Genomic DNA, 13,285 nt, shown 5'->3' on the forward strand with positions numbered 1-13,285 from the left:
GTTACATCCTAGCTGAGGAAGTAGTGATCAGGAGAATTTTATCTTAAGTATTAAACCAAGTAATACCTATGGATTGATTAAAAAGAGTTTCATACCTTTGAAGGTGAGGAAGAGTATGATAAAAATAGACACAGTCATAAAGGAAGGCAAAGTGACCTGTCTAGCCAGCTGAATAAGTTGAGAAAACTTACATGATTCCAGAAATCTTGGTGTTAGTAAAGGGCAAGAATGAGTGACTTACAGAATAAAATTGATTTATTTTTATAAAGTGAGAAACTGAATGACATAATATGGTCTTAAGATATTAGGCAGAGGCCGTGGAAGATATTTTATATTTTATATTTGTCTTCTTTACAGGATAGTGGTCCTAGAATCTAAGCAGGAGTCCCATCATGGAAGATAACCTCCACAACAGCTCAGGGTTGCCTCCTTTCACACTGACGGGGCTCCCAGGGCTGGAGACCTCCCAACACTGGCTGTTTCTGCTGCTTGGTGTGCTCTACACTGTGTCCATTGTGGGCAATGCCCTTATTCTCTTCATTATCAAGGAGGAACAGAGCTTGCATCAGCCTATGTACTATTTCCTGTCCCTGCTATCAGTCAATGACCTAGGTGTGTCCTTTTCCACACTGCCCACTGTGCTGGCCACATTTTGCTTCCACTTAAAGGAGATTAGCTTTGATTCTTGTATGGCTCAAATGTTCTTTATCCACTTCTTCTCCTTCACGGAGTCTGGGATCCTACTGGCCATGAGCTTTGACCGCTATGTGGCCATCTGTAACCCACTGCGGTATGCCACAGTGCTCACTGATGCCCAAGTGTTGCGCATGGGCATGTCTGTTATCATCCGCAGTTTCTGCATGGTTTTCCCACTACCTTTCCTTTTGAAGAGGCTGCTCTTCTGCAAGGCCAATGTACTCTCCCATGCCTACTGTTTGCACCCAGACTTGATCCACCTGCCCTGTGGTGACATCACCATCAACAATATCTTTGGTTTGTTCATTGCCATCTCTAATTTTGGCCTGGACTCTGCATTCATTCTCCTCTCCTATGTTCTCATACTAAGTTCTGTGCTGGCCATTGCCTCCCGGGAGGAGAGGTTAAAGACACTCAACACATGTGTGTCACACATTTGTGCTGTGCTCACATTTTACGTGCCAATGATTGGTGTATCCATTGCTGCTCGCTATGGGAGGCATGCACCAAAGTATGTGCACACACTCTTGTCTCTGATCTACCTCTTCGTGCCTCCAATGCTCAACCCTGTCATATATTCCATCAAAACCAAAGAGATTCGCATAAGACTTCACAAAACACTATTGGGAACCAAGTTTTGAGCAGAAGGGGACATGTTGAAAGGCCATGAGCCAATGGATACTTACTACTCACATTTGAATTTCCAAGATCTGCTTTGACAAGGATTTTTAAACTTAATTTTGAATATTGACCCACTATTAGGATTCCTCGAGGGCACTGGGTTTTTTTTTGGGGGGGGGGTTTATTAGGATTCCTGTCACCAGATGTATGGTGACAGTCTTGCAGTAGTTAAGTCCCAAGCCAACAGATTTCAGAAGGGTTAAATGGTTCATGATCGGGGGGGGGGGACTTTGTTTCCCTCTTTTTTAATTAAAAAATAAACCTTCTGATAATCTGTCCCTCATTTTTGCCATGATATATTTCACTTATCTTGTTTAAAGTAAATCATCACATAGAAAATTACTTATTAGTATAGAAACACTGTATTAATGGGAAAAAATTATTTTCCCAATGATTGCGTCAAAGGATTATTAGTTAAAATTGCATATATATGAACATATATATATAATAATTATGTTCAGCAAGATTTGTTTCATGTAACGTATGTCATTTACCTGGTCTTTAAAATGAGATAAATGTAATTGCATACAAGTTGCATTAAGTGATCTTTCAGTCAAATAAAATTTGATAAAATGTCTCTTGATGATTCCACCACTGCAATTGTCTGTCTTTCGTGTCTTATTGCCCTTAATCATCCTCCTTTCCAGTATCAGTTGTGTTTGCGTAGACTCCGACTCATGGCAACACCGTGTGTGTACGAGTAGAACTGTATTCCATAGGGTTTTCAATGGCTAATTTTTTGGATTTAAATTGCCAGGGCTTTCTTCTGAGATGCCTCAGAGTGGACACAAACCACCAAACTTTTTTTTTTTTTAGCAGTATAGCGTGTTAATGTTTTGTGCCACCCAGTGGCTCTAACCATCTTCCCTATCTCCAAATAACTTGCTCCAACATTATTGAACAATGTATAGTTTCCTGATTTCTTTATGCATCTGTTTCTTTGTTTTTATAGCTTCTACTTAGAATTTCTTATCCATGCGTATACACCTGCTAACCATACATCATTCATGAAAATCTAAATTCATTAAAAATGTTTATTGAACAGATATCGTGGGCCAGGGAATGATTCACCTTTTGGATTATTTACTGTAGGTCAGATTTCTAGCACTTCCTTTAGTACCTGCTTTCTCCCTACTTGCTCACTCCACCTCCAGTGGTAGTAGAATAGATTTTTTTTTTCTAATTTTATGTCTCTACTGTATTTCATGTAGACTTATACCATAATGTCTGTGTATTATTATGCGCATTTTTTACTTACATATAGTTTCCTATTTTCCCCACTTGTCTGTCAGTTTGTCATACTGTGGGGGCTTTTGTGTTTCTATGATGCTGGAAGCTATATCACCAGTATTCAAATACCAGCAGGATCAACCATGGTAGACAGGTTTCATTGAGCTTCCAGACTGATAGACCAGGAAGGACCTAGAGCTCTACTTCTGAAAAGAATTAGCCAGCGAAAACCTTATGAATAGCACTGGAATATTGTCTGATATAGTGCTGGAAGATGAGCCCCCTAGGTTGAAAGGCATTCAAAAGATGACTGGGGAACAATTGCCTCTTCAAAATAGAGTTGACCTTAATGGCATGGATGGAGTCAAGCTTTCGAGGCCCTCATATGCTGATGTAGCATGACTCAAAATGAGAAGAAACAGCTGAAACATCCATTAATATTTAGAATGTGGAATGTCTGAAGTATGAATCTAGGAAAACTGGAAATTGTCAAAAATGAAATGGATAGCATAAACATCGATATCCTAGGCATTAGTGAGCTGAAATGGACTGGTATTGGCCATTTTGAATTGGACTATCATATGGTCTACTATGCCAGAAATGACAACTTGTAGAGAAATGGTGTCGCATTCATCATCAAAAAGAACATTTCAAGATCTATCCTGAAGTGCAATGCTGTCAATGATAAGACAATATCCATGCACCTACAAGGAAGACCAGTGAATGTGACTCGTATTCAAATTTAGGCACCAGCCACTAAGGTCAAAGTTGAAGAAATTGAAGATTTTTACCAACTTTTGCAGTTGGGAATTGATCAAACATGCAATCAGAACACATTGATAATTACTGGTGATTGGGATATGAAAGCTGGAAACAAAGAGGAAGGATCCATAGTTGGAAAACATGGCCTTGGTGATAGAAATGATGCTGGAGATCTCATGATAGAATTTTGCAAGACCAATGGCTTTTTGATTGCAAATTCTTTTTTTCACCAACGTAAATGGCTACTATACACATGGACCTCACTGGATGGAATACACGATATGTAGGAATCAAATCAACCACATACGTGGAAAGAGATGATAGAAAAGCTGAATATCATCAGTCAGAAAAGGCCAGGTGCCAGCTGCAGAATAGACCACCAATTGTTCATAGGCAAGTTCAAGTTAAAACTGAAAGAAAATTAGAACAAATCCCCAAGAGCCAAAGTACAACGTTGAATATATCCCACCTGAATTTAGAGACCATCTCAAGAACAGATTTGATGCTTTGAACACTAATGGCCAAAGACCAGATGAGTTGTGGAATGATATTAAGGACATCATACATGAAGAATGCAAAAGATCATTAAAAAGACAAGAAAGAAAGAAAGAAAAGACCAAAATGGATGTCAGAAGAGACTTTGAAACTTGCTCTTGAACATCCAGTACTTAAAGAAAAGAAAGAAATGACTAAGTAAAAGGCCTGAACAGAGTATTTCAAAGTGCAGCTCAAGAAGACAAAGTAAAGTATTATAATGACATGTGGAAAGAGAATGAAATAGAAAACCAAAAATGAAAAACATGCTCAGCATTTCTTAAGCTGAAAGAACTGAAGAAATAACTCAAGTCTCAAGTAGCAGTAGTGAAGGATTCTATGGGGAATTATTAAACAACACAGGAAGCATCAAATGAAGATGTAAAGAATACACATAGTCACTATCCCAAAAAGATTTCAGAAGGTAGCGTATGATAGGGAACTGATGGTACTGAAGGAAGAAGTCCAAGCTGCGCTGAAGTCACTGGTGAAAAACAAGGCCCTCAAGTCTATTCGAAGAAATTTGGAAGACAGCTACCTGGCCAACTGACTGGAAGAGATTCATATTTATGCCTATTCCCAAGAAAGGTGATCCAACAGAATGCGGAAATTATCAAACAGTATCATTAATATCACACACAAGCAAAATTTTTCTGAAGATCATTCAAAAGCAGCTGTAGCAGTATATCAACAGGGAATTACCCAAAATTCAAGCTGGGTTCAGAAGAGGATGTGAAGCCAGGGATGTTATTGCTGATGTCAGATAGATCCCGGCCGAAAGCAGAGAATATCAGAAAGATGTAGACCCTTGTTTTATTGACTATACTAAGGCCTTTGACTGTGTGAATCATAACAAATCATGGATAACACAGCAAAGAATGGAAATTTCAGAACACTTAATTGTGCTCCTAAGGAACCTCTACACAGACCAAGAGGCAGTTGTCCGAACAGAACAAGGGGGTACTGCAGGTTTTAAAGTCAGGAAAAGTGTCCATCCCTTCATCATACCTATTCAATCTACATGCTGAGCAAATAATTCAAGAAGTTGGACTCTATGAAGAAAAACAGGGCATCAAGATTGGAGGAAGATGCATTAACTACCTGTGTTATGCAGATGACACACTTTGCTTCTTCAAAGTGAAGATGACTTGAAGTACTTACTGATGAAGATCAAAGACCACAGCTTTCCATATGGATTACACCTCAACATAAAAAAAAATCCTCACAACTGGATCAATAAGCATCATCATGATAAATGAAAAGACTGAAGTTGTCAAAGATTTCATTTTACTTGGATCCACAACTAACACCCTTGGAAGCAACAGTCAAGAAATCAGAAGACACATTTTATTGTGCAAACCTGCTGCAAAAGACCTCTTTAAAGTGTTGAAAAGTAAAGGCGTCACTTTGAAGACTAAAGTGAGCCTGACCTAAGCTATGGTGTTTTCAATCACCCCATATGCATGCAAAAGCTGAATAATGAATAAGGAAGATAAAAGAAGAATTGATGCCTTTGAATTGTTGTGTTGGCCAAGAATATTGAACATACCATGGGTTGCCAAAAGAACAAAAAAAAATCTGTCTTGGAAGAAGTACAACCAGAATGCTCCTTAGAAGCAAGAATGGCGAGGCCACATCTCACATACTTTGGGCATGTTATCTGGAAGGACCACTCCCTGGCGAAAGACATTATGCTTGGTAAAGTAAAGGGTCAGCAAAAAGGAGAAGACCATCAACTAGTTGGATTGACAGCGGCTGCAACAATGGTCAGGACCAACAGCGATTGTGAGGATGGTGCAAGATGGAGCAGTGTTTTGTTCTGTTGTACATAGGATCACTATGAGTTGGAATGGACTCGACCACACCTAACAGCAACAACAGTTTTCCTATCTGAATAGAATACTTTCTGAAAGAAGGGACTGTGTGTCAGTATCATTTCTGTTCGTATTTACCTTCTCTTCTTTTTGTAAATGTAAACACTGAGAAGTTTGTTCACTCAAATAAGAAGATGGTATTGGGGCAGTTTTACCGTGGCCTGGTACTATTTTTTTCAATGCTTTTGGAATTAACAAAAACCAAATGATGATATATTATTTAAAAATTGTTTTTAATGACCTAATAAACCTGGACAATGAATAAGGAAGACCAAAGAAGAATTGATGCCTTTGAATTGTGGTGTTGGCGAAGAATATTGAATATACCATGGACTGCTAAAAGAACGAACAAATCTGTCTTGGAAGAAGTACAACCAGAATGCTCCTTAGAAGCAAGGATGTCAAGACTGCGTCTTACATACTTTGGGCATGTTGTCAGGAGGGATCAGTCTCTGGAGAAGGACATCATGCTTGGCAGAGTACAGGGTCAGCGGAAAAGAGGAAGACCCTGGACAAGGTGGATTGACACAGTGGCTGCAACAATGAGCTCAAGCATAACAATGATTTTAAGGATGGCGCAGGACCGGGCAGTGTTTCTTTCTGTTGTGCATAGTGTCTCTATGAGTCAGAACCGACTCGACGGCACCTAACAACAACAACAACAATAAACCTTAATTCTACTTGTTCCGTCTTTACTTCTGTTGAAAGTAATGAACTAAAGCCATTTGACTTTACCATTTGACTTTTGTTCCCCAGCTATCGATATCATTAGCTTCGTCAAAATCTATGTCAAAATCTGTGTATCTTGGGATGATTCAAGGTGGCTTTGATAAACTATGTATTTTCTTTTTTGGGGGGTAAAGTGAGAGAAATGAGAGTGTGAAAAGGACGGAAAAAAGGTGTATCAGAAATCCAGTAAACCAGATATATTCGCAGGCAAAGCATTTTAAGCAAAGAGAGTATATGGAAATAGAATATCTAATAGTTCATTCCCTTAAAACTATAAAAAGTGCTCAGGCATTTTGTGTAATGTTTCCCTTTTCTCCAGGGCTATATGTAGTGATTGAAAAGTAGTAATTTGACAGTTTCTGTGAGGCCAAAGTGACTGTCCTGAACAAATCCATGTCAAATCTCACCATTCAATGCACGGGAAGATGATTTTTCAGATCGGTACTCAGAAAGTTATGAATGGATGTGTGTCTTTCATTGAAGGTAGTGGTTTCCTACTTCCTTTCTTTATTAAATTCATATTTTTTGTGTATTAACTCAATGTCAGGCACTATTTAGCTTTTAGTCGGGTAGATATAAGAAACTCCGGTGGTGCAATGGTTCAGAGCTTGGCTTCTAACCGAAATGTCAGTGGTTGGAACCCACCAGCCACTCTGTAGGAGAAAGATGAGGTGGACTGCTTCCGGAAAGAATACACCATTGGAGACCCTATGGGGAAGTTCTAGTCTGTCCTGTAGGGTTCCTATAAGTCAGGATCGACTGGAGGATAGATATATAATTATTTGATTTTTGGACCCAGTATGACGAATAGATCTAAAGGCTTAGGAATGGATGTTTTAGTAATTCCCTGGGGCAGGGAATTTCCCTCTAGGTCTTGAATATTGTCAGCAGATGGTTATACCATATAAGCCACAACTCTAAAGCATGAACGTACATGAATAAACCTTGCATGTATGATCAAATCTCATTTTTAGCAGGGCTATTTTTATTGTCACTTCTTTTACCATAGAAATCATCATCTCTGGGGACATGATTGCTTAGCAGCAATTCTCAGAGAGAGTTTCAGATTATTATGAATAGAATTTATCTTTTTTCACAGTTGTTTAAGAATGCCAGACTTAGAAAAATCCAAAATGATAGCTTCATGCTTTAAAAAAAAATGCATTAAGATTTTATCTAGTAAACTTTCTGGCCATCTTTTCACTGTCTCAGGGACTGTGTTTTTGAGTAACAATCACCAAATGACGAGATCACAGATGTTTTGCAGCCCTGTAAGATTAAAGCTATGCCACACAATATGGTAGTCACTAGCCACACATGGCTACTGAGCACTTGATGTGGGTAGTTAAAATTGAGATATGCTGTAGATATAAAATACACACCAAATTTAGAACATGTAGAATGAAGAAAAGATGTAAAATATCTCACTAATGTACTTTTACACTGATTATATATTGAAATAACTTTTTAGATATATTGGCTTAATTAAAATGTATTTTAAAAATTTTCCCTTTTCCTGCTACTAGAAAATTGTAACCTACATGTGTACCTTATACCTTTTTTTTTTTTAAAACTGTGCTTTAGGTGAAGGTTTACAGAGCAAATTAGTTTCTCATTAAACAATTAATAGCCATGTTGTTTTGGGACATTGGTTGCCAGCCCCCTGACTTGTCAACACTCTTCCTTTCTCGACATTGAATTCTGCATTTCCATTTGTTCAGCTTTCCTGCCCCCTCCTGCCTTCTCATCCTTGTACCTGGGCTGGTGAGCCTGTTTAGTCTTTTATATGTGGTGGAGCTATGTGTATTATTGTTTGTTTTATGGGCCTATCTAACCTTTGGCTGAAGGGTGAACCTCAGGAGTGACTTCAGTACTGAGTTAAAAGGGTGTCGGGGAGTTTACTCTTGGAGTTTCTCCAGTCTCTGTCAGACCAGTAAGTCTGGTCATTTTTTTTTTTTTACTTAGAATTTTGGTCTACATTTTTCTCCGGCTCTGCCCAGGACCCTTTATTGTGATCCTGTCAGAGCCATTAGAGGTGGTAGCCAGGCACCACCTAATTGTACTGGGCTCAGTCTGGTGGAGACTATGGTAACTGTGGCCCAATAGTTTTTCTAACTTACCTTTCCCTTGTGTCTTTGGTTTTCTTCATTCTCTCTTGCTCCAGATGGGGTGGGACCAGTAGAGGTATCTTAGATGGCTGCTCACAGCTTTTAAGACCCCAGAAGTACCTATGTAGCTTATTTCTATTGGACATCCCTAGGCTATATGTGAAATAATGGAAGCTAATAAAAAATGGTAGGGAAATAGAATAATGAGCTTGAAAGTTGTATTGCTTTGTTTAATAAATTCTATGAATTTCAAGTCACAAAATTTTCAGCATAAATGGCAGAGAAATAACAAACATCATATAGCAGTCTGCCATATTTCTTAAGAAGTTGAATCTATGTATGCACACAGAAACCACACATACATAATTTATATCTGTATCATCTGTATCTATATCTATCTCTATCTATACATCTATATATGTTGTTGCCAAGTCAGCTCTGACTCATGGAACTTTATACATAACAGAAGGAAACATTGACCAGTCCTGTGCTGTCATCATGATCGTTGGTGGGTTTGAATCCATTATCACTGCAATTATGTCAGTCCATCTCATTAAAGGTTTCCCTTGTTTTTGCTTATATGCAATTATGCATTCTCATGGATACACTTAGGTATAGAGATATCTTTTCCTCTGTAAGAGTTGCTGATGTATATATCCAGGTCTAGAATTTGCTTTTTTCTTATGTCAAAGTTGTAGAATGATGCTGCCAGTTTTCCATATATCTTCATAAGGAACAGAACAAAACAAAAAACAAGTACTCCTTCTCCACTTAGACACAGCAAAGGTATTATTGGTCTGTTTGTAATCATGGCCCTTATTATAAAGGTGGCTGTATATTTTGAAGGAGAGGGAGGTCACACCTGAAGACTAATTGATCATAGGAATTTGTTGCCTATGCCACATTTTCAAATCAAACAGATCTGCCATCAAAGGGGAGGAAATGTGTGCAAAAATTTGAATAATGAAACAGATTCTACATGGTTTTGAGAGCAAAAGATCTTTACTCATCTAAGCGGACCATCCTGACTCTTTCAAAAGTTGTGTGATTTAACCTGAATTGATGCTTTAAATCTAGGATCAGAAGTAGAATTGGAAGGAAAACAGGGAATTGTAAATGCTGTTTTGGTTTGGTCTGAGCTTCATGACCTGACTTGATCATTAAAAAGAAATCCCAAGTGGCCTAAGTAAATGACTTTTTCTCTTTAAAAAGTAGAATTTTCATATGTACATAAGAGAACCAAGGAAAGATTGGGAGAAAAATCTTTGTGTGGCAAAAAAAAAAAAAAAAAAATGATCACTGTGAGTCAGAATCATTCCGTGGCAACGGGTTTGGTTTGATTTGTTGACCTTGAGCTCTAACTGGGTAAATGCCTCAGAAAATAGGAGATAATGAAATTGAGGAACGTCTTCCCAGCTCTAAATGCCTCCCTCTGCAGTTCTCTCTGGCCCAAGTGTTTCAGACTTTTTTTTTTAACTGGATGAATATCAAATATTGTTTAAAAAACAAGTTGACAAGCTTTGCCTTCAACCAAATAAGACACAAATTAAAATTAAAAAATTCTCATATTAAAGAACTTCTTATTCTATTTTGCTTATAGGGACTAATAAGCACTAAAAAGTCTAAGATAGGAGAAATAAAAATACATATCAGGTTAAAAATCATAAAAATGCACAAATAAAATGCTCTTATTAAGGCTTATAAACAGCATTAAAACATTTTGATATTTTGTAAATAAATATGGAAGAATTACATAAGTATTCAAGTTCACTTAGTATTCCTAGTAAGGGTGAACCTTTAGAAAAATTAGTCTAGTTTAGCATTTTAAAAAACTATTTGAATCTGTTTTTTTTCCATGATGTTATCTCAGTATGAAATGTACTGGTAGAATAATATTTTATTTTATGAAAGTCTTGGGTTTATTTTCTCACTAAAAATCGAATAATTTTGAGCTTCAATATTTCTTACTGTGTTTTTCTTTGTTACATAAGGTAAAATTGTTCCCATAAATGCATGAGTTTATGTGAATATATAATTATATTTTAATTTGGGAAAGTGATGTCTTGAATAAATAGAGTGAAACTTCAAAATTGTCAAAACAGTATGCAAAAAAAAATATTCTGCTTATTTTATAGTCTTCATTGTCCAATTCTTAAACTATACTCTTTCCCTAAGTCTACAACTCTTACTCCTGGGTGATTAAAAAAAATTTAATTCCCTCATCTCTGGTGCATATTTCTTTGGGAAAGGAAGTGGATAATTGCCCGGCGGATCTGCTTGGTTTTAACACTGTAAATGACGGGGTTCATCACAGGAGGTGCCAGTAGGTAGACATTGGCCATGATAACATGGACCATTGGAGAGTTATGCTTCGCAAAGCGGTGAGTCATAGATACTCCAACCATGGGGACATAGAGGACGAAAACAGCCAGAATGTGGGACAGACAGTTATTGAAAGCATAGAATCTCTCAACCATAGAGGCAACACCCAGGACACTTTTTAGAATCATTGCATAAGAAAGCAAAATGAGCAATGGGTCCATCACAATAATGAGCAACACCAGGGCAAATCCGTACCAGCTGTTGACCGGGATATCAGCACAGACCAGCCGAATCATATCCTGGTGGAGGCAGTAGGAGTGAGAGAGAAGGTGAGAGTGGCAGAAGGGCAGGCGCTTGAGTAGGAAAAGGGAGGGAAGAACAGCCAGAACACAGCGGCAAAGGATGGCTAACCCAATTGTGCCAATGACTTTGTTGGTGAGGATGGAGGTGTAATGGAGGGGGCGACAGATGGCCACATAGCGGTCAAAGGACATGGCCAGCAAAACAGAGGATTCCATGAAGGAGAACGTATGAATGAAAAATATCTGTGCAAAGCAGGCTTCAAAGCTGATTTCCCGGGCATTGAACCAGAGGAGCTGCATGGCTGTGGGCAGGGTGGTGAGGGTGAGACCCAGGTCAGTCAGGGCCAGCATGGAGAGAAATAGGTACATGGGCTGGTGGAGAGATGGCTCTGTGCAGATGACAGTGAGGATGGTTGTGTTTCCCATGATGGAGATGGTGTAGAAGCAGCAGAAGGGAATGGAGATCCAGATGTGAGAGGCCTCAAATCCAGGAATGCTCGTGAGGATGAAGTAGAAGTGGTCTTGAGTAGTGTTAGTTATCTGGGACATGACCAATGAAGGAAGCTCCAGATTCAGGGTCTTTGCTCAAAGAAACATTAGAAATACTCTTCTTATTTCATAACTCTATCTTTAGCCCATTTGATCTAAATTCTTCCAAATAAAGGTTCAGGGTTTTGGGGATGACTAAGGAAAATTCAAGAACATCATTGCTGCCCTTCTTCAGCTTATCTTATCAGAGGTTGCTTTCACATAACTGTTCTCCCCTTCAAGGCTCAATACAGATGGATTCACAAAAAACTTTTAATTTTTTCTGTTTCTGCTGTCCTACTCTCATTAAGTTCTTAGCAACCTGAAATCCGCCTTTTAACCAAATCACACTATCAATACTCTTTTAACAAAGGCTTAAAATGAACTCCTAACTGAAATACCCCCATGCGTCTGTCAGTTTGTCTTACGTGGAGGCTTGTGTGTTGCTGTGATGCCGGAAGCAATGCCACCGGTATTTGAATACCAGCAGGGTCAACCATGATAGACTGCTTTCAGCTGAGATTCCAGACTAAGATACAATATACAGAAGGACCCGTGGGTCTATTTCTGAAAAGAATTAGCCAGTGAAAACCTTATGAAGAATACCAGAAAATTGCGTGATAACGTGTTGAAATATGAGCCCTTCAGGTTGGAAGGCACTCAAAATATGATTGCAGAAGAGCTGCCTCTTCAAAGCAGAGCCAACATTGGGCTGAAGCATAGCAACAGTTGTGAGGAAGGTGCAGGACAAGGCAACGTTTCGTTCTGTTGTGCACAGGGTCACTATGAGTCAGAACCAACTCAATAGCATCTAACGACAACAACAACAACTAAAAGTAATGGTTAATATTAAGTCTTCATTCTTTTTGAGTTCTTTATATCCAATATCTCCTTCCGAATCCTCCTTTGACTTTTATAGCAACATTTTTACCTGTTTCAATTCATTGCCATCACTTTCACTATTGCCTCTCCCTTTTATCATACAGTAAGTTCATTATTCCTCAAAGTTACTCTTTATTTCTAGACTGTCTTTTTATTCTCATTGGTTAATGTCATGTGATACCATGCATTGTATGCCTACAATATCCAAAAATAATGGATCAAAGAGCAGGGTTCCTAGGAGACGAGTGAGAGTAGAAAGAGAGGGACCAGTCAGAAGGCTCTTCCAATAGCTCAGGTAAGGGCAGTTATGTTTATTAGGTGCTTTATATGTTTAGGCAGCTTTCTAAGTGTGTTACCTGTATTAATTATTTTCACCCATTAACAACAGTCATTATTCCTTCCTTTATTCCTTGATCTTTCACAAAAAAATCTTACCTGTGGTTTCTGATGTCCAGTGCCCTCCTCTCTATTTTTGGCCTCTGTTTTCTCTTCTAGGCTCAGGGGTAGGTATGTTATACAATTTTTGAAGCTTTCTAAAGTGGGGGGTGGAGAGTTGTAGCAGGTCCTTCAGGATTACTTGAAGAGTCATCTTGAGACCTGGGGTCCCACTGGTAAGCCAGTAAGTCAGACCAGTCAG

At 38.5% G+C, this 13,285-nt stretch overlaps 2 protein-coding genes across 2 annotated transcripts; one reads left to right on the forward strand and one right to left on the reverse strand.

The window, feature by feature from the left end:
* On the forward strand, positions 1–1,908 carry LOC100661864 (olfactory receptor 51I2-like). Its single transcript, XM_003421509.3, has one exon. The coding sequence runs from the start codon at positions 393–395 to the stop codon at positions 1,335–1,337; it is 945 nt and encodes a 314-aa protein (XP_003421557.2). The 5' UTR covers positions 1–392; the 3' UTR covers positions 1,338–1,908.
* Positions 1,909–10,833: 8,925 nt separating this feature from the next.
* LOC100661580 (olfactory receptor 51Q1-like) lies at positions 10,834–11,787 on the reverse strand. The gene has a single exon (XM_003421508.2). It carries the CDS (start codon positions 11,785–11,787, stop codon positions 10,834–10,836), a length of 954 nt encoding a protein of 317 aa, XP_003421556.2.
* Positions 11,788–13,285: the final 1,498 nt, after the last annotated feature.

This window comes from Loxodonta africana, chromosome 7, assembly GCF_030014295.1.
Source record: "Loxodonta africana isolate mLoxAfr1 chromosome 7, mLoxAfr1.hap2, whole genome shotgun sequence".
Lineage (NCBI taxonomy): Eukaryota > Metazoa > Chordata > Mammalia > Proboscidea > Elephantidae > Loxodonta > Loxodonta africana.